The 22,192-nt window shown below is 39.3% G+C and overlaps 1 protein-coding gene across 1 annotated transcript in view; it reads left to right on the forward strand.

Moving 5' to 3' along the window:
• Positions 1 to 597: 597 nt before the first annotated feature.
• The window catches only part of OTUD4 (OTU deubiquitinase 4), a 45,883-nt gene continuing 24,288 nt past the window's right edge, over positions 598 to 22,192 (forward strand). Inside the window, exons 1-7 of the mRNA XM_055336526.1 lie at positions 598 to 849; positions 6,231 to 6,314; positions 8,799 to 8,849; positions 15,010 to 15,056; positions 15,725 to 15,797; positions 17,809 to 17,890; positions 19,645 to 19,777. Of these exons, the coding sequence (XP_055192501.1) occupies positions 691 to 849; positions 6,231 to 6,314; positions 8,799 to 8,849; positions 15,010 to 15,056; positions 15,725 to 15,797; positions 17,809 to 17,890; positions 19,645 to 19,777 (629 nt within the window). The 5' untranslated portion in view covers positions 598 to 690. The remainder of the gene's footprint in view (positions 850 to 6,230; positions 6,315 to 8,798; positions 8,850 to 15,009; positions 15,057 to 15,724; positions 15,798 to 17,808; positions 17,891 to 19,644; positions 19,778 to 22,192) is intronic.

Here is a 22,192-nt window from a genome sequence, read left to right on the forward strand (position 1 = left end):
TTGTAGTCCGCGCGCCTCCCGGCACCTCCTCCGAGTAGGCCGCTCCGCGCGGCCCCGCCCGCCGCAAGCCGACTTCCTGCCGCTGGCAAAACTACACCTCCCGGCGTCCTCTCCGTTGTGCGGCCGAAAGTGAAAACAAATTCTGGGCTGCGAGGGTGCTGCCCTCCGCCGGGCGCCCTCCCGCGAGGTGGGGAAACGAGAGGCCGCGTCTTTTCTCTTTCGGCTTCTCCGGCTCCCAGGGCGGGGAGCGCGCGAAGGACGCAGGCCCCGCTTCCCCTGAGCCGGCCCCGCGCACGCGGGAGGCGGGGGTTTCCTCGCCTCACCCCGGCCGGGACGAGGAAACTTGTGGGCGCGGCGCCCCCCGGCCGTGTTCCTGCGCGGGGCAGCGAGGCCGCCGGCAGCGGCTCCTCACGCTCGGGGTCCTCCAGTTTGCCTCCCGTTGCCGCCGGGCGCGTGGTCTCCCGGGAGGCGGCCGCGTGCGCACAGCCATGCATTAGGCAGGGCTCCCCTATGCGCGCGGGGAGCGCCGCCCGCCGCCTCGGGCCGCCGCCGCCTGCCGCCGCCCGCCGAGCCCGAGCCCGAGCCCGAGCCCGAGCCGCCGCCCGTCGTAGGCCGGGGCGTCGAGGAGCCGGCGGCGCGGCCATGTGGGGCTAGCCCGCGCCGCGCCGGGCCTGCGGTAGGACCCGCAACATGGAGGCGGCCGTCGGCACTCCCGACGGCGTGGACCAGGGCGGCGCGGGGCCCCGCGAGGACGCGACGCCCATGGACGCCTATCTGCGGAAACTGGGCTTGTATCGGAAGCTGGTCGCCAAGGACGGGTCGTGCCTGTTCCGGGCCGTGGCGGAGCAGGTAAGGGGCGGCGGGGAGGCTGGCTGGGCGGGCGGCGGCGGGCTGCGGTGCGGGCCGCCCACGTCTGGGGCAGCGCGTGGCCCGGCTGTCGTCCCCGCGGCCCATCGTAGCGCAGGAGCGGGACGCTGCCCTGGGTCTGGGAGCTGCAAATCGAAACTTAAAAACCCGTAAATTAACTGGGTGTCGTCCCCTCCGGGTGAAGAGGTAATGAGGGCAGCCTGTGAGGCCTGTGGAGCGCGCGTACGGTTGACGATTGCCGGGCACTTGGCGAAATACTCTTCCACTCCGTTCCGCATTCACCTTCTCTCGGGTTTATAAGCGCAGCGTTCACGCCAGTAAACCAGATGTTTACTAGAGGAGGTGGTGCGCCAGGCATTACTCGCAGAGCCTTGTTTTTTTCAGCTACTGGACTTTGGAATGTGGGGGAGGCTAGCCTGTCCTTGTCCACTTGAATCGAGCGGAAAAATATGCAGTTTGGGAAAGGCAGTTTCTTAAAAAATATAGAATATTTTGGAAGGATCGTCTTTGAGTAGATGCTACTCTTTGTTACGCTCTGCAAGGTTCACTGAAAGTACTTTACTTCTTAGAAGTCTGTTTTGGTGTTGGGGATTCTCTAGGCTTTTGACCGAATTTTTACTTGCTAATGGTCAACACGACTTTCTAACAGGAAGGTTTTTTTTTTTTTTTTTCTTTCATTAGAGATTTATTTTTTTCCGTGTTATATAACACTGTAGTTGGTATGCAATACCAAAACCCATCCTATATCGAAAAATAGCTGCTGAAATAGTTGGATAGAAGTTTCACATTACTGCCCTGGTGTATATTTCATACCTTTCACAGTTTGCTTTCCTTCAGCTTAAGATCTGTTCCTCCCTTCTCTTCCCCTCCCGTGGAGTTGTTATGATTCTGTTTTTCTCTCCTACTTTGAATGCTAACTAGTTTTTCAAATTTGTTTGTGAGTAAATGTTTTACTTAACATCTTCAGACTCCTCTGTTTTTTTTTTTTTTTTTTTTTTTCTGAAGAGCAGCCATTTATTTTCCAGAGGCCCTTGTTTTCACGTCGGTATCATAAAATCTTTTTTTTCAAATAAAATTGACTTAACTACTTAAGCTTTGCATTATGTTGCGGGCATTGTCATACAGTTCTTTGTCAAACTCCTCAAATCCAGCTGTTTTTCAGTTCATTAGATTTCCCTCATTTTTAGAAATTTAGGATGCTCCAGTGCTGTGGGGTATGTTCACACACTCCCACCCCACCCTTTACTATTAGTGGATAAACAGTCTGTCCGTTTGTGAATTTTTCGGATCTCCATCTGTCCTGCTGCTTCTGCCTCAGCCTCCCTGGACTCTTCACCTCCGGAAGCAGAAGGAAGGAGTGGAAGTGAATTCAGGCCTTATTTTACACACAGTGTTAGCTCTAGCAAGAATTTGGTAAGGAAGGAGGTGGAAACGAATGGAAATAAGGGAAGTATGGTGCTTATTTGGTATTGGATTATCCAGATCCTGATTCCTACTGAAGTAGAAAAGTGTGTCTGATTTCAGTATCCTGTGCCATAATTGGCAAACTGGATTATACAGAAACCTCTTATTGAAGGAGGATTTCTGTTTTTAAGTAGAAAGGGGCGAAAACTAGTATCATTAAGAACTCTTTGCTCACATCATATAACACATTTTATTGTCTCTAGGATTTAAATCAGGCATAAGAAAATATCCCCTTCTAATTATGTGACTATGATTTTTAGTATATTAAGCTTAGAAAGCTTAATACCATGAGTTTTGAGGGAAACTTGTTTCTTCAGTAGACGTGGACTAAGGGTGTAGCCTTCATGGGGTGGGGAGGGAAGTAACACCAACCTCAGGCTTAAAGGGTGTGCTCTGTAAAAATATGTACAGAGGATTTACTTTTTTGGCGACAGCTTTTCCAGTAATACCTAAGTAATTTTTTGTTTTTAAGAAGGAGCCAGAATCTAAATGGCAGTCTTTGGGAGATAAGGTGGGGTAGAGACTTAAATTAGGGGTAGTCTTTTCCTCCAACTTACCTGATTAAATAGGCCCTTCCCTTTTTACACTTCTGGACTTGGGCCTGCAGAAGGCCTGACCTGAATCAGCTCTGTGACCATGGAGCTAAAAATAGGACGCTTTTAGAGGATTTGCTAAAGCAGTGTGTCACTTGGTCTTTCCCGGTGTTTATCACTGTCTTGTCCCAAGTTAAGATCTGAAAGTCTCCCATTTTCTAGGTTATTTTCACATATATAATAATTTGCAGAGATATTTGTCTTACCGTTTGCCTTCTTAGTGTCCTTGAACTTGCACAAAGTTACACTTTTTAACAGTTGTCATTTAACTTTCCCTTGCAGTGCTTGGCTTTGTAAAGCTTCAGCACCCTACAATTTATGGAAGTTGCTGAGAATTTTGCTTCTGAGAGACAGGCTCAGATTTTGTTTGCTAATAAGATCTTTTAAAAGAGGAGGGAAAAAAAAGATAGAATTGTCATTGTTTTTGATGGAAAATAAGCTTTATTCAGTTATGGTTGCCACCTGTTGCTAGGTAAATGGCTTAAAGACTATCTTCAGTTTGTCTGCCAATGGCAGGAAAGACCTATCAGACGATACTGATTTACTCAAAGTAATAATACCTTGATTCATAGTAGTGTCTAAAATCGCTCCTGTGGAAGAAATGTTGCTAAATGTCATTTGGCAAAAATACTGTGGTGGTTATTTTTATATATGGACATTTCTTCCAGGGCTGAAAGCTTAGGATATATAAGTACGCTTTTTAATATTTTCCAAGATAGCAATGTAGGTGCATACTCCATTAAGCTGTAAACCAGAACACTGAAAACAAACTCATTGCTACCCTTAGTTAGTACATCTTTAGGGTATCTTAATGTAATGACATAATTAGCTGACCAGACAGTTGTGCCTCTGGTTCTGTGTGTATAAAGATTTTATTTATGTTAGAGAAAGTTGGGGAGGGAGGGGGAAGGGAGGGGAGAGCACAAGCCTGGGAAGGGGCAGAGCGGAGGGAAAGGGTGGAAAATCTCAAGCAGGCTCCAGTGTGGGCCTCTGTTTTATGACCCTGAGATCAAAGATCATGACCTGTGCTGAAACTAAGAGTTGGATGCTTAACTGAGTGAGCCACCCAGGCACCTCTCTGGTACTCTTAAGTATAAATGAACCTTGGCTGTTATCCATAGAGACCTGTAAAATGTGCAAGAGGAGCCTTCCTTTTCCTGAAATCTCTGCTCACCTTCCACATGAGGAAGAATCACTTATTTGGACCTGTAACTCTTTTTTTTTTTTTTTTTAAGATTTTATTTATTCATCAGAGACAGGTAGAGACTTAGCAGAGGGAGAAGCAGGCTCCCTGTGAAGAGCCCAATATGGGACTAGATCCCAGGACCCTGGGATCATGCCCTGAGCCAAAGGCAGATGCTCAACTCCTGAGCCACTCAGGCGTCCCAGGACCCGTAATTCTTTTTTTTTTTTTAATTTAATTTATTTTTTTTAATTTTTATTTATTTTTATTTATTTTTTTTAAAAGATTTTATTTATTTTTTCATGATAGTCACAGAGAGAGAGAGAGAGAGAGAGAGAGGCAGAGACACAGGCAGAGGGAGAAGCAGGCTCCATGCAGGGAACCCGACGTGGGATTCGATCCTGGGTCTCCAGGATCGTGCCCCGGGCCAAAGGCAGGCACTAAACCGCTGCGCCACCCAGGGATCCCTTTATTTTATTTTTATTTTTTTAAATTTTATTTATTCATGACACACACACACACACACACACACACAGAGGCAGAGACACAGGCAGAAAGAGAAGCTGACTCCATGCAAGGAGTCTGACATGGGACTCGATCCTGGGTCTCCAGGATCACACCCTGGGCTGAAGGTGGTGCTAAACTGTTGAACCACCTGGGCTGCCCAGACTTGTAGCTCTTTATATTGATATAATTTCTCAAGAGCCTTATTAGGAGTTTGACGTGGTTATTTTAAATGTTTCAGGGTTTGTTCCCCCCACCCCGATCCTTTAGGGATACCAAGAGCACCTTCATTTGAGATACTCACTAATAGAAAATAATTTCAATCTATTAGTGAGCATGATAAAATGTTGGAGGCTAGCCAAAAAGGGTTCTCAAGCATTTGATAATACTAGGTTGTTTCAAACCAAAGCTTCAGCATTTTATTAAGAGACAAAATGCTAAGAAGTTATCCTTATGTTGAAGTAGTTTAACAAGAATACAGAGGCTACAAAAGGAGAGAATTGGATCATCTTTGTAGTGTGGCTTATTTCAGTTGGTGCTTTAAGATTTTAGGCCAGGGCTCTTGGCTGGCTGTTGGTAGAGTACATGGCTGTTGGTCTCAGGGTTGTGAGTTTGAGCCCCCTCTTGGGCATGGAGCCTACTTAAAAATAAAAGATTTTTGGGCCTAAGAGCAAATTTCAAGGCTATTGGGATGACAGCACATAGCAGCATGTTTGCATCGTATGTGCTGCTCACTTGGCTATTTTGAGTTGTGTAAGCCTGACACCTAAGGATTTGAGAATGAGTACTTTAATTTTTCTGAAACCCCCAGTGGACTTAAATTTCTACAATAGGCAAATAATTCCAAATTATTGGGAAAAAAATCTAATTCTTCCAGGCTTGCTTTTTTTTTTTTTTTTAATATTTTATTTATTCATGAGAGACACAGAGAGATGCAGCGACATAGGCAAAGGGAGAAGCAGGCCCCATGCAGGGAGCCAGATGATTATTCTTACAGGCTTAATGTCCTAAAGAGGATTCCTGTTGAAGTTGCCTACTGTCTTTTCCAACAAGCATAGGATGAAGCTAAGCACTATGTAGCAGGGATTCTGTTAGTCTGCTTTGTGAAGAGGAAAGCTATAAGAGGGCTGGTCAGGAGAGGAAAAAGCACATTAAGTTTACAAAGATTTCCTCACAGAGTGACCTAAAGGAGAAATGGTAATAAGCTTTTCATAAAATGACTTAAGGAGTAACCCTGATTGTGTGTTATGTCCTCTGAGTAGAGGAAGAGGTGAGAATGAATGAAGATTTAGAAATTACTGAACAGTGGGGGATCCCTGGGTGGCTCAGCGGATTAGCACCTGCCTGCGGCCCAGGGTGTGATCTGGAGTCCCGGGATGGAGGCCCATATCAGGCTCCCTGCATGGAGCCTGCTTCTTCATTTGCCCCCCCCCCCCCCCCCGTATCTCTCATGAATAAATAAATAAAATCTTTAAAAAAAAAAAGAAATTACTGAACAGCAAATGGGGAGATTCACGTCTGTTATGAGGTTATGTAGGGTGTGGTGTGAAAGTGCTAGCTTGTAACTTAAATCCTCTTTTAACAAAATGTGTAATAGCTGTGTTGCTCTTCCTTTTCAGGTGTTGCACTCTCAGTCTCGCCATGTGGAAGTCAGAATGGCTTGTATTCACTATCTTCGAGAGAACAGAGAGAAATTTGAAGCGGTAACTTATAATTTTAAACATGGAATGGTGTCTTGAATTTACATTTCAACCTTTGGAAGTGGTCTAGTAGGACTTTCACAGGCTAGATCTTAATGCAGGTTATGAAAAAAAGAACTCAAAAATAACTGCCTTATTGAATTTAAATCCAGTTATATTCAATTGTGATATTTTTAGGCTATATTGTGATTTTCATTTCTTTAGACATTGAGAAAGCTTCTCTGATAGTTAAGAGACTGAGCTGTGGAAGATGGAAGGATGACTTGGAGAGAATCTTGCATATTAAGAGTGAGCTTTGTCATGGTCAGGGGATTGAGGGGGTCATGGTTAATAGTTTTCTGTGAGTGGTAGATAACCCCCTATGGATTTAAAAAAAATTCAGACTTGGAGTATAAGAAATATACTGAGCATAGTTAATACTGAGCCTTTATCAGAAGGCATTTATAGGTTTTTAATTTTCAGGGTTCGTCAATGTGAATCACATCAGAACACTAATTATGTAAATAATGATTGATAGTTACTAGAATGTTGTATAACAACTTATTGTAATTTCTTAGTAGTATGTAGTAGGCTGTGAAATAATATGCCACAGTGGCCTGTTTTTGTTTTACATTGAAAACCTTAATAGGATTTACCAGTTACTGGTTTTATGACCTACAATTACATCATCTGACTTTCAGGGATATTTTTCCCCTTTGACTGCCAAAAAAACAGTGACACCTTGCAAATAACTCAATTCTAAAACTTAACAGGTAAATAGTTCTTAACTTGGATTTTGGGTTGGTGTTCCTATATTCAAACTAGATGTTACTACTGGTGACATTCTGGGTGTATTTGGGTACCATGTTATAAGAAAGATAGTAATAAATATTCTAGGAAGGAGGGTTGCCCACAAATCAGGAGATTTGAGAACTTGTTCTACAAAACGGAACCTGGTAATGTCTTATCTGGAGGATAGATAAGAATATTGGGGTGTAATAAAGGGGGAAGGATAGAGAGAGGTGAAGTGCTCTTTAAGTATTTTAGAGAAATTACAAGTGAATTAATCATTATTATTGGCCCCAGAGAGTAGAACACTGTTGACAGTAATGGAAATTGCTCTCATTGGTTGAGCACTTCCTATGTGCCAGGCATTATTTAAGTTCTTTGCATATATTTATTTAGTCCTCAACAGTCTTTGATCAGAGGTTGAAAGTTCCAAGGGAAGTAGTTTCACTTTCCTTTTGTAATTTATAATAAGTACCCTCAAACAATTCTTATTGGCCAAAATTGGAAAACGCTGTCATGGGAAGGAGGGTGGGGTGTGTGGTTTGTTTGCTGACAGTGTTTAGTCAGAGTCTAGATGGATACTTTCTGATTAGAAAGGAGAATCTTAGATTGGTTGCAGGCATGTGTCAGAGCGCTGGTTAGATCTCTTCCAACTTTAAGTGGTTCCGTGGGTTTATTTTTTTCCCCGAAAGTATAAATAATCACCTAATACAGAATTGTGATTGGTGGGATATGTAAAATATATGGCTATAAAATACTGATTGACAGGATATTTAAAATATATGGCTGTTTTATTATAAACATGTGTTGAAACTTAGGATACTTTCTGGGAATTTGACAGCGCACAATCTATAAAAGAATTAATCTCAATCTCAAAAGAAATCCTTGGATGTTAAAAAGATTTTTATAGACTGGAGGGAGTACTTTCATGTCTTTAAGTGTATCACTTTGCTGAATTAACTGGGACTGTAAATATAATTGAATTTGGTATTATAGAAGAATGTCTTTTAGAGATTTCACAGTTAAATTAGTGTGATGGCTAACAAAAGCTTGAGTAAACTTTTTATGTTAAACAATGAAGCAGGCTGTGTTAGAAAAATCTTTTGGTTCTTCAAAATATCTTGCATTATTCTCATCTGTGTTTTTAGTGTGACTGAATTATGAGACAATATTCATATCTGTATTAGTAAAGTAATATTCCTTAGCTAGTATATTGTCTTTAATTCTGTTCTCCATGTTGGCCATTACTAAAGCAATTTGTATATTTCTCTGTTCATAATGTGACCGACAGTAACCTTGAATTGCCTTCTCCCTCAGTCTGCAATTCCTTCCTGGACTCAGGGCCCTCTATAAACAGGTGTCTACTTGAGTTCTTCTCTCACTCTGTTCTCCCCACCAAGTTGTCCAGTTCTTGCTGGCTGGTTGGTTTCTGTCTTCTCAATACAGTGCTCACTGCCTCTTCACTCTACATTGTACCTGCGTACCTCCATGTCCTGTCCAGGAAATCTTTTCTGATAATGTTCCCTTTTTAAAATTCTTTTCTATGTTTATAATCTTTACTTAGTGATTTTTATATATTTTAATAATTAGATTGTATACACATAAATATATACATTATTATTACTGTTGTATCCAATGTTCACATGAGAACTCAGTAATTCACAATGGAAAGGTTTTTTGTTTTGATGTATTTCTGATAGCTTTTTTTTTTTTTTACAGTTTATAGAAGGGTCATTTGAAGAGTATTTAAAACGTTTGGAAAATCCACAGGTATGCAGTGGTTCTGTAATAAATTTCTATTTTTTATATTTTGAAGTATGTATTTAAAGTTCATTAGAATGTAATACAGTGTATGGAGGGGTTACAGCAAGTACTGTTTTTCATAAATATTTCTTAGTCGCATATTTTGGGTAGCATTTAACTGGAAAATGGTTGGAGCTGTGTACTGGATGTCGCCTCAGTAAGGACAGAGTCGTGCTATCTTTATCTTTATCGTAATGTTATCTGAATGTAGCATTAAAAACCTACAATAACAGTGGTGATAATATTTAGGATACTGTATTGGTATGGGTATTGGGCTTGATGGACAGGGTATAGGATTTGCTTGCTTCTTTAGGCCACTGAGAAGACAGGTTCTTTTATGGAGGTTCCATTTCCCATCAGCAGCTTGAGAAGGGGGAAGAAAACAATGAGAGGAAAAAGATGGCACTTCCACCAGTCCTGCTGTGCCATACTTTTCTCAGTCATGTTGAAATTAAAATAATTTATCTATTTTTTTTCTGCTTACAAAACTAATATTCTCCCTATAAAGATCCAAATATCATGAAATGCCACATGGAATGCAGGAAGAAACTAAGAAGAGGAGTCAGGGAGGGAGGGAAAGGAATAATAACATAGGAACCGGGTGTTTGATTAACAACTGGTGTCTCCATTTGATTCTCTGAAACTAATGTGAGTCCTTGTTGAGTGCCAAGAATTGACAGACACTCTGGGGATGCAGAGGTAACTGGGTGTTTTGGGTGCTGTTTTCAGGACTTTTCCCTGTGGTAGGGAAAAATATCTAATAGAAGTGAAAAGCGTGGTCATAAGAAGTCTAAATAGGTTTTATAGGCATTCATAGTTTTATTTTTACCTAGGTAGGCAAAGCAAGAGGTAGTGGGTTGGCATTTGAAGTCTGACTAGATTCTGAATGAGAATCTATCTTCTAGGAAGGGAAAATTGTGAGCAAGGCAGATTCAGAAAGCAGTTCAATTTGCATGGAGTATGCGAAGGTAAGAGTAAGAAATCAGAGGGCAGGCTGTGGGATGGATCATGGAAGAGCCTTCACTGCTAGTTTGGAGCTTATGCTTTAGGCTAGCATTTCTCACAAGTGTCAGCTATAAACTGTCTGCATCAGAATTTCCCGAGGTGGTTGTAAAAATGCAGATTCCCTAAACAGGTCTATTTCAGACCTGAACCAAAGTCTATGTCTGGGGACTGAGTATCTGGTATGGAGAAATCTTTCAAATTTTTTGATGCAGGAAGTGAGTATGTCACTGCTGAGAACCAAGAATAGTGCCTGGCATCCTTGTTGGCTCTCTGGTTGAATAGAAGAATATTGTGCAGAGGTGGTTTGGAAGTGGATGAGACCAGAGGTGGGAAGACCAATTGCATGGTTTAAAAAAAAAAAAAATTTAATACATGGAAAAATGTGCACAGTACATGCAGTGTAAAAAAGGAAGTATTATTTTACTCCAGTTTTGGAGACATACACTCTAAAGGCTTTTTCACTAAATCCATACCTTATTCCATTTTTATTTCTGTCATTTCAGTAATAAGTTTTGCCCACATATTATGGTCACAAATACCATTTTCCTGAGGTTTTAATTTTTTTTCTCTTACCTTAAAGCCTCTTTGAAGACAAGGATTGGATATTTTATTGCTTTTGAGATTTTCATAGTTCCCTTTTAATTTGGAGTGCTGAACTGATTGATTTGTGTGTATGGTTTGACTGTTAAATCCACATGCATTTTATGGAACATACAGGAAGAGCAACACTAGAGTGTTATCTCTATGTAGTAATGTTCTTGGTGATTTTTACTCTAAAGGAAATGACAAAGTCTGTTTATTAACTGCCCCTCCACCCTTTTTTTTTTTTTTTTAAGTAAGCTCCATCCCCAGTGTGGGGCTTGGACTCATGACTCCGAGATCAAGAGTCATAAGCCCTACTGACTGAGCCACTCAGCTGCCCCCTGTGCATTAACTTTTTAATCAAGAAAAATCTCACAATTTTTTTTTAAGATTTTATTTATTCATGAGAGACACACAGAGGGAGAAAGCAGGCTCTCTGTGGGGAGCCTGGTACAGGACTTGATCCTGGGATCTGGGATCACAACCCGAGCCAAAGGCAGACACTCAGCCACTTAGCCACCCGCCCCCCCCCATGTTTTTTATAGTAATCTTTGTGTAAGCAGTTCAGACTGTCAAGCTGTGAAGTTCTGAGAAAGGGTGGACATGATGAGAATGGAGAGAAAGGGGATAGAGGGGAGGAAATGAGGTAGTGTGAACTGAGACTGATTTGGGAGTCCGGAGGAGGAGGAGGAGGGAAGTTGCTATGGTTTTGAGCACCTGGGACAGGTCTCCTTCCCAGGATGCTGGCTGACCAGCTTTTTTATTTTCACGACCTCCCCCTTCCCAGTCTGATCAGATTTCTCCTCCAGATGTTTTAGGACCTTCTGAACAGTTGTGTTTGTGCTTTTTAAAGATTTTGTTTATACGTATGTATGTACACATGCCACATGGATGGGGGCAGAGGGAGGGGGAGAAACAGATTTCCTGCTGAGTGTGAGCCCAGTGACGGACTCCATTACAAGACCCTGGGATCGTGACCTGAGCCAAGGTCCGACGTTTAACTGACTGAGCCACCCAGGAGCTCCCTGTGCTTCTTTATTAGCCGCATATATTTATGTCTTTATTTTTCTTTTTTCCTGATATATGGGATGTATGAAATGAAAGAGAAATATAGTTGATAAATTCTTATGTTTTGCTCAGTTTGCAGAGAAAACATCTTTATTCTTTACTTAAAATGCCAGTGGAACATTTTGAAAAATGCCTCAAACTTTTTGTAAGAATATATTTTTGTCACTTTATGGAGGTAAAAATGACATAGTGAAATTTACCAATTTTAAGTGTATAATTTGATGAGATTTGACAAGGGTATACAGTTGATTAACTACCACTACAAACACAATGGGACATTTCCATCACTTCACAAAGTTCCCTGTGCCCTTTTGCACTTAATCCCTTTTTCCCCACCTTCTGGTTGTTGGCAATCATTGATATGCTTTGTTAGGTTTTGCCTTTTCTAGACTATATATAAATGGAATGATATAGTTTATAGTCTTAGGTATCTCGCTTCTTTCAGTTAGCATAATGAAAACACATGGAGATTCATCCATGTTATTGTTGGGGTGTATCAGTAGTTTGGCTCCTTTTTATTGATGAATGGTTGTTCATTATATGGATGTACCAGAATTTGCTCGTCCATTTATCATTTTATGAATATTTGAGTTCTTTCCAGTTTTAGACTGTTTCATGATTAAAACTGCCAAGAATATTTGCCTATAAGTGTTCATGTGGACATATGTTTTCTTTTCTCTCGGATTAACACTTAGGAGTGGAATTGGTCTGTCATATGGTGAATTTATGCTTAACTTCATGAGAAACTGCCAAACTCTTTCCAAGTGGCCCTGCCATTTTACTTTCTCATTGGCAATGTACAAAAATTTCAACTGTTCTATGTCTTTGTTAACATTCAGTCTTGTCAGCCTATGAAATTGTAGCTGTTCTGGTGGTTGTGTAGTGGTATGTCATGATGGTTTTAACTTATATTTATTTCTCTAATGTTGAACATTTTTTCATGTGCTCATTTGCCATCCATGTATCTTTGTTGGTGAAATGTCTGTTCAAAGATTTTGCCCATCTTTTGTTATGCTGGTTTTATTGTAAGAATTTGTAAGAATTCTTTTTACTGGGTATAAATTCTGTATTGGATATGTGGTTTTCAAATATTTTCTTCTAACTTTATCTTTTCATTTTCTTAATGGCATCCTTAGAAAGGTTTGTTTTTAGTAACTATTGAACATTTAAATTTGATGTTTTTGGTATAGTTCATTAGTTAAAACAGATTTTTATTTACTTATTTATAGATTTTATTTATTTATTTATTCATGAGAGACAGAGAGAGGCAGAAACACAGGCAGGGGGAGAAGCAGGCTCCATGCAGGAAGCCTGATGTGGGACATGATCCCGGGATCACCCCCAGAACCGAAGGCAGATGCTCAACTGCTGAGCCACCCAGGTGTCTAGGTTAAAACAGATTTTATAGAAATGCTCATTGTCACCTACGATAAGGAAGTATGTTAAACATTGTAAGAAGTGATGAGTAAATAAAATTATAGCTTTAAGGTGGAAGACAATGGTAGAACATAGGTACTCTTTGTAATTTAAAATTGACCGTGGTTAGAGAGGATACTATGATAGCCATTGTTTATTTAACTAGACTACAACAAATTTATTCTGAAGATTAATAAGCACTTATAAAATAGTTCATTATTTGAGAGATGATATGTTGACAGTAATAGAATAATTTTCCTTTTTTAAAAGTTATTTAACACCTTTTGTATTGAGTAGATGTAGCTTATGTTTGTGATATAAGCAAACTGGTTTGAGTGAAGATTTTCTCTACACCACAATGTCACTTGTAGCAGTTTATGAGAAGCCATGATTGTTTGGCAGAGACCTATTTAAAAAAATCTATTTTAATATATGGTACCCATTTCATTTTGAAAATCAGAGTCAACTTTTAAGAACTATTGGAATGAAAAATCTCTAGGGGAAAGATTATCCTTGCCTGAGATAAAAATATCTTTTCCTTACCTCAAATTTCTTTTTTTTTTTTAATTTTTTTTTAATTTTTATTTATTTATGATAGTCACAGAGAGAGAGAGAGGCAGAGACACAGGCAGAGGGAGAAGTAGGCTCCATGCACCGGGAGCCCGATGTGGGATTCGATCCCAGGTCTCTAGGATCGCGCCCTGGGCCAAAGGCAGGCGCCAAACCGCTGCGCCACCCAGGGATCCCTCAAATTTCTTTTCTTTAAAGGAAAAAGTAGCAGCATTCACTTACCATAGCTTGTTATTTTTAGTGTGTCTTGATATTAAGTCTTTAGAAATTTCACAAGTAGTATAGGAATGCATTCTCATAGTAAAAGATTTAATACAGAATAAAGAGTGAAAATACTTTGTTTTCCCTCATCTTGGATTTCCTGTCTCCACTGTCAGATTAGGATGTATCCTTCTAGTCCTCATACACCTGCACATACATGTATTAAAGTACCTTTTTGTTTCTTTTACCCAAATGGGTTTTTTTTTTTAATGATTTAATGAATTCATTTTAGAGAGTGAATGTGTGCACAAATGAGCAAGGGGAGAAGTGGAGGGAGAGAGAGAATCTCAAGCAGACTTTGCTGAGCATGGAGCCTGACTGGGGCTCGATCAAGTGCCCCATGATTGACTTCTTATACTTAATAGTCTGACTGATCTTTCCAAGTCAGTTTATATAGGTATACCTCATTCTTAAATGATTGCATGGTGTGTCACACGTGGTGTGGATGAACCATAAATTATTTGATTATTCCTTTCCTATTAGTAGAATATGTAGGCTTTCTTTAAAAAAATTTTTTTTTAAAAAAACTATTACAAATAGCTACAGTGAACATCTTTGTTTATGTACGCTTTTGTGGACATATGAAATACTTTAGGATAGATACACAGAATTTGAATTGCTGGGTCAAAGGGTATATGTAGATACTTAAAATTTTGATATATACTGGCCGTTTCCTTCTAAAAGGCTTAAAGATGTAAAGTGACTCCTCTAGGGCTGTAGTGACTATAGAATTTCTATCTCATATCAAAAATTGCTAGCACACTGTTCTCTTAGAACTTTTAATTACCCTAAAAATAACAGACCTACTCCTTTTTTATCTCTTCTGATTCCTGAGTTCTCCTTCTATTCAACATCTAATTTTTTGGGCATATAACATGTTCCAAGCTCTGTCCTGGGTGCTAGGAGGTTAGAGGACAAAGCCCTTGCCTTCAGCAGGTTCTCCACTTGGAGAAGCCACTCCATGGTCTTAACACAACAATAGTAGGAACTATCATGTCACCTTGTGTTACTGAGTATTTTCATAACATAGGCTTAGGCTATTTTTTTTAAGTAGCTTTTTAGTTATATAAGGTCCATTTTATATACGTATTTTCATAATCACAATACTAATATACTAATATTATTGGGCTTTTTCTAGCTCATTAGGTATATTGTACAAAAGTATGTATTAAGGTATTATAGAAGCATGAGATACCTAAGTGACAACTTTTTTCTTCAATTACAGGAATGGGTTGGACAAGTGGAAATAAGTGCCCTTTCTCTTATGTACAGGTAAGCACTGTAGTAACATATGTAAAAGAGTGAGTGGGAAATTAGCATATTCCATTATATTAAAATTAAAATAGCAAAACAGTTTTATGCCTTGATTGTGAAACATCTTTTCTAATTAAAAAAAAAAGTTAAGTGCACCAATTAGATTTTGACATTAAATATGCCAGCATTTAGAAATTGTAATTCTCAAAATATTTTTGGAAAGGAGTACAGACATTTTTCCAGGCTTATAAATATGATTATCACTTATTAACTTGATAGAGGAATGATTTCCTACTTTGTCAGGGCTGGTAGCATCAGATAGCCACTAGAAACAGAGGAAAAACACCATATTACTATTAAACTACGTTTGGGAGAAGAGCAGGTGAATGCTTTATTTTTTCTTTTTGAAATGTCTGTATAAAATTTTGTCTTCACAATTTCTGTTATTTTAGAGTCTCTTTTTAGAATTATATCTGAAGTTAATGTATTTGAAGTTCTACTTTTTTAAAAAGGTACTTTCATATTTGGTGTTTTACAACTTACTGTATTTACTATCTTGTTGACTGCTCTATCTCTACTGCCTGGAACATGGCTTCGCACATATTAGGCTCTTCGTGAATGAATGAGCAAATGTTTAAATCAGGAAATATGTTTTCTGAGAAGTAATTGCTAAATTTTATTTTCAGGAAAGATTTTATAATTTATCGGGAACCAAATGTTTCTCCTTCACAAGTAACTGAAAATAATTTTCCTGAGAAGGTAAGAATTTTTCTAAGTGTTTCTAAAGAATTTAAGTAAAAGAAACATTTACCACCTTGACCTTCTAAGCTATAATTTTAAGGTGACCTTTTGAAATACTTTTGTAGGAACATTATGATAATTTTATTTAAAGTTCCTGTTAATCATTATTGAGTCATATTTTGTATTTGTTTTTTTCCCCACAAATCACTGTGTTGAATGCTATCAGAACATTTCATGAGAGGGAAAAATCTTGAGATACTAGTGTAGATTATTAACTAGACTGTTTTGCATCACTATAAACGTCAAGTAGTAAAATAACTTGTGAAAGCAAGTTCTGCCATTGTTTCCAAAAATACTTGGGTAATAGTAATATATTTTTCCTTACAAAGATAACTTACTGGCTGAGGTGTTATTATCTAGTCACAAACTGCAGTCAACTGAAAAATTATTTGAGGACTAGAAAGGGGGAAAAAAAACCCTCAATTGATTCATTGTTAAGAGAACTTTGTATTAATTAGCTGTTTTAGAATCATCCAGGCCAAGTTGAAGTGTTTTGTCATCATGCTATGGTAAGGGGGAAGGGAATTGAATGAAGTAACTACCTTTTATAGAAAGGATTTGAGAGTTTCTAAGGTGCTTGGCTCTGTATTAGGCCTTTCCCATGTAGGTTTTGGAATATGACATAATCCAAACAAAATCAGTGTGTATTTCTCCTTGCATAAATAATTGACTATTTATTTAATTTTTTAAAAATATTTTATTTATTCATGAGAGACACATAGGCAGAGACACAGAGCAGAAGCAGGCTCCATGCAGGGAGCCTGATGTGGGACTTGATCCCCGGACCCCAAGATCACACCCTGGGCCGAAGGCAGGCGCCAAACCACTGAGCCACCCAGAGATCTCCAGTAATTGACTATTTAGAAAGTACTTTAAAACTATAAAGCGGGGATCCCTGGGTGGCGCAGCGGCTTAGCGCCTGCCTTTGGCCCAGTACGCGAGCCTGGATACCCGCGATCGAATCCCACGTCAGGCTCCCGGTGCATGGAGCCTGCTTCTCCCTCTGCCTGTGTCTCTGCCTCTCTCTCTCTCTGTGTGACTATCATAAATAAATAAAAATTAAAAAAAAAAAAAAACACAACTATAAAGCAGCGGGCAGCACCAGGTGGCTCAGCGGTTTAGCGCCGCGGTCAGCCTGGGGCGTGATCCTGGAGACCTGGGATTGAGTCCCCTGTCGGCCTGCATGGAGCCTGCTTCTCCCCCGCCCCTGTCTCTCATGAATAAATAAAATCTTTAAAAACAAAACTGTAAAGCAGCAGAAAAAAATTTACTTTTGATTGTGCCTCTCAGAGGTAAGCATCTTAATAAGGTTTTGGAGTATTTAGTATTTTCTTACATCTTTTAACGGTCTTGTTTTTTAAGTAGTTGAAATTGTGTTGTGTATATTTTTTGTGATCCCATAAGCATTTCCCCAGGTCATTAAGAACTTTTTGATTTAATAGCTGTGTAACATTTTAGCATTGGATATACCATAGTTGACCACATCAAAGCCTAGGTTGCTTCTAAAATAATCTTTTTCTTTTCTTTTCTTTCTTTCTTTTTTTTTTTTTTTTTGTAAAGATTTTATTTATTCATTCATGAGAGCCACAGAGAGAGGCAGAGGCAGAAGCAGAAGCAGGCTCCTTGCTGGGAGCCCAATGCGAGACTTGATCCCAGAATTCTAAGATCAAACGACAGGCAGAGGCTCTCAACTGCTGAGCCACCCAGGTGGCTCAGTAATCTTTTCTTTTAAGTAAGCTCCATGCCCAGCATGCAGCCCAACTCGGGGCTTGAACTCTGGATCCTGCGATCTAGAGCTGGGCTGAAATCAAGAATCAGATGCTTGACTGACTGAGTCACCGAGGCCCTCCTAAAATAATCATTTTCTAATTGGAAATTACTAGCAATTCAGAAAAATTTGAGATAAAAGTTTCTATGTAAGTTTCATAAATGAAGGACTGAAAGGTGTCTTTAATTTTTTTCCTTTCAGGTATTACTGTGTTTTTCAAATGGAAATCATTATGATATTGTCTATCCCATAAAGTATAAAGAGAACTCTGCAATGTGTCAGTGTGAGTATCACCCTTGTGTTTGTATAGGGAGTTCTATTTCTAAGCTATACAGTCTTAAATGCAAACAAGTCTGTTTTGTTGTATACAAAGGTATGCTAAGAATCTTAGGTTAGGAAAAGTACTAATACTGTAATAAAAACATGTTTGACTAGGGAAAAATGGAGCTAGTAGCTTGAGTTTGACTTGTAATTATAGAGTTCTTTCCTGCAGTAATTCATTTCAGTAATAGAGACACAGGGAGAGAAGCAGAGACATAGGCAGAGGGAGAAGCGAGAAGCATGCTCCATGCAGGAAGCCTGATGGGGGACTCGATCCTGGGACTCCGGGATCATGCCCTGAGTCAAAGGCAGATGCTCAACTGCTGAGCCACCCGGGTGTCTCCATATGTGTTTTTAAAGCTGTTGGTCTAGGGCTTGAAAATCTGAATAAGTAAGTCAAGCATTTATTTGATTTTTTTGCCTCTAGAACAAGGTTTCTTAATCTTGGCACTACTGACATTTTGGGCCGGATAATTCTTTAGAGCTGTTCTGTGCATTGTGGGATGTTTAGTAGTATCCCTGGCATGTACCATGTAGAGAGCTCTCTTTTCCATTGCAACAAACAAAACAAAATCTCTTCAGATTTTGCCAGGAATTTCCTGGAAGGATAAAAATCCCCTCTTCTTCCCAAGTTGAGAATTACTGCTCTAGTAGTTCCTTTCTACATTCTTACCCTTTATCATCTGTCTGACAAAGTGCACATCACTCATACAGAGCATCAGTGCCAGGAATGTAACAAATTTTTCCTCTCTTGTTCAGCTAGTGGTGATCAGTAAAGATACATGTAATGTGTAATGCAATTTTAGAAATTGATGGTTCTGTTTTAAGTTGTGAAAGTCTAGCTGTCTGTATCCTGGACTATGTCCTCCTCTCCCAACTGGTTAAAATCTAGACATTTCAGCTTTTGAAAGGCTAGCTCATGGAGCCTACCTTACCTGTACTTCTCAGTGCCTGTGGGTTGGATGATACCAGGAATGGAAGAAAGGTGATCTGTGAGAAGGTGGTCTCCTTGGGGACTCATTTAGAGGGTGGGCACCTATAGTTGATGAATTTTTAGTTTCATAAAGATCACTGCAGTATAATCAAGTGAGAATCCCAGATACCATGTGTAATGTCTTTGTGACTGTTTGGTAATCTATATTTTCTAGAGGTTTTGTTTTGTATTTAAAGCAAAAAAAGTTGATTATGCTTCTTTCCTTTCATGGCTGCTCAGAATACATTTTTTAATAGTTGTCTTTTGAGTCCCTCATGAAAAGTTATCCTCTTCTAGGAATCTTAATGTTTCTGTCCATGTCTCTTAAGGTTGAGCAGGTTGTGTGACCTCTAATTCTCAAGTTTCCTAATTTGTACTGTTAGAATAATATTATTTTGCTGTGCCACGGATTAAATATGAATATATGTAAAGGCTTTGCACAGTGCATGGAATGCAGTAATTGCTCAGTATGCATGTTTAGGTTTTACTGTCATACTTGTTTCACGGTTGTGATACCTTTTTGTGTTTTAAAATGGCAGTATTTTATGTAATGATTTCAAATTAATTACAGAGATAGAAATTCTAGTTGTTCTCTAGGTAACTTTTTGGTTAAATTGTGTTATTGATCATAAAATGTTATAGGTCCCCTAGTTAGGATTTTGGAAACCTGTGCAATAGATATTGTCAATTTTGTGTTAAAACATAAAATTAATGTTGCATAACATTTCTCTTATTAATTGCAGCTCTCCTTTATGAATTGTTGTATGAGAAGGTATTTAAAACTGATGTTAGTAAAATCTTGATGGGACTAGACCCCTCTGAAGTAGCTGATGAAAACAACAGTGAAATATCAGATTCAGAGGATGACAGTTGCAAGTAAGAATGAATTTAAGTCCTAAAATACAGTGCCCTGTAAAGAAACAGTTCAATAAGGAATGTGAGGCATGGAGTTGCCTCACATATTGAGGTATCATGTGTTCCTAAGATATAGCAGTTTGCAGTACAGGTTTCTTTTTTCTTGCCACTGATTTAATCTAATTTTTATTACAGGACTGTGTTTGAAAGTTGATGTTTTTGGTTGATAGGCACTATTTCTACATAATCTAGATGTATATGTGTATAATAGATTAAGCCTTGCCTGTATGTATTGTAAAATTTTTAAGGTTAACATGTCATTTGTTTGCATATCCAGTGACGAAAAAATGACCATTTTATTTCTGTGACCGTTATTGTTTCCTTACTTTAGATAATGCCTTTCTCTTTCTTTATAGAAAATAATCCCAAGTTAGTGTACAAGTATGTGAACAGTTCTGGATAATGCCTCTGTTTCAGGTTGTGAACAAACACCTTTTAACAGAGTCTCTGAGGCTTTTATTTTCCACACAGAATGTGTAGGGTAATGGTTAAGAGCTTGGGGCTGTAGACAGCCAAATCTGGTTTCAATCCTGGCTTCCTTGCAAGTAACTAGACTTGGGGCAAGTTATTGAAGTTCACTAGGAAGCCCCAATTCTATATAAAATTGAGATATGTTAGTATTTCCTTGAAGGAGGGAATTTGTAAGAATTAAAGGAAATAGTGTGTAATGTGTGTAGTCTAGTTTCTAGATACTGTGTCCAACATTTTTTAGTTTTTATTAACAATATTAAAACGTTTACTCTCTATTAGAACCTACCCTGTTCCATTCTTAGTGAAGATAAAAGTATTTTATTCCTAGTGTGTGGGAGTATGAAAGTATCCTCCTTGGTATTACGTACTGTAAATGGAATCAAGCTTTAGGGTATCTAATTCTTTATTAAATACTTGAAATCTATCTCCTTTTGTCTGAAATACCAGGCATTTGTTGAGTTACACTTTTCTGATCCTTATTATTATTTTTTAAAGATTCTATTTATTCTTGAGAGCCACAGAGAGAGAGAGAGAGGAGAGAGGCAGAGACATAGGCAGAGGGAGAAGCAGGCTCCATTCAGGGAGGCCGATGTGGGACTTGGATCTTGGGACTCCAGGATCATGCCCTGAGCTGAAGGCAGGCACTTTAACCGCTGAGCCACTCAGGCATCCCATTCTGATCCTTTTTTTTTTTTTTAAGATTTTTTTATTTATTTATTCATGAGAGACACAGAGACAGAGAGAGAGGCACAGACACAGGCAGAGGGAGAAGCAGGCTCCATGCAGGGAGGCTGACATGGGGGACTTGATCCCGGGTCTCCAGGATCACACCCTGGGCTGAAGGCGGCGCTAAACCACTGAGCCACCCAGGCTGCCCTAAGTTGAAGAAGTTTATGAGGAAAGTTGTGTTCATTGTAATGTGTAGTCTTTTTATTCTGTGCTAGTGTGTAGCCCGTGGAACATGGAAGCCTTTTATTCCTCCAGAGATTTTATTTGAGAGCAAGAGAGTGCACACACTGCAGGCGTGCACAAATGGGAGGGGCAGAGGGAGAGGGAGAATCTTGGGCAGACTCCACACTTAGCACAGAGCCTGATGTGGGCTCAGTCTCATGACCCTGAGATAATGACTGAAGGCTTCCCAACATGGAAGCCTTTTTAAAATTAACTTTTGTTGAATAAATAACGTTTCTTTTCACTTGCATCATGTCTGGCTTAAGGAGGGTAAGACTTCAATTAGGGAAGAATGCTGCATAATTATGGTACACTAAATAGGCATAGTTAGGTAATAAGGTGGAAAGACCAAGGATGTCATATTGGTCATCCTGAAGTAGTGGGGATTATGGGTAATTTTTTTTAGTCTAGACTATAGATACTTGGGGTCTCTTAAATATTGCTGCATTTAAGGACAGGTTTGGAGATTGTCCTGAAGACTAGAGATTGACTGGAGGAATTATAGGACAGAAGACTACAGGTAGTCTCATCTCCTCTTCCATTCAGACTGGCATCACTGTGTTCCTGCTTTGCCAATTTCTTGGCCACCCCATAGTCTTTTCCACTTGCTGTCCTCTCTGCCCAGAATACTCAATAGTCATTTGCTATTAACACCTTTATTTTTATTTTTATTTTTTTTTCTATCAACACCTTTAATTCTTTATTCAGAAAGGCATCTTAGCAAGTCCTTTCTTCATCTCAGTTTTTACTATTCAAACCTATGTTTCAGCATTATCATTTCTGCGGCCTGGACCCCACCCCACTGCATAGATGGCACTTAAGACCATCATTTCACATACTGATTATTTATTTAGTTTGTGTCTGCTCTAATTAGATTGTTGTGGAATATCTGCATTGCATATTGAAAGGAAATTTTTATATTAAATGTTTAATAAACTCAATTTTTCTGTCTAC

This window comes from Nyctereutes procyonoides, unplaced genomic scaffold (genome assembly GCF_905146905.1).
Source record: "Nyctereutes procyonoides isolate TBG_1078 unplaced genomic scaffold, NYPRO_anot_genome, whole genome shotgun sequence".
NCBI lineage: Eukaryota > Metazoa > Chordata > Mammalia > Carnivora > Canidae > Nyctereutes > Nyctereutes procyonoides.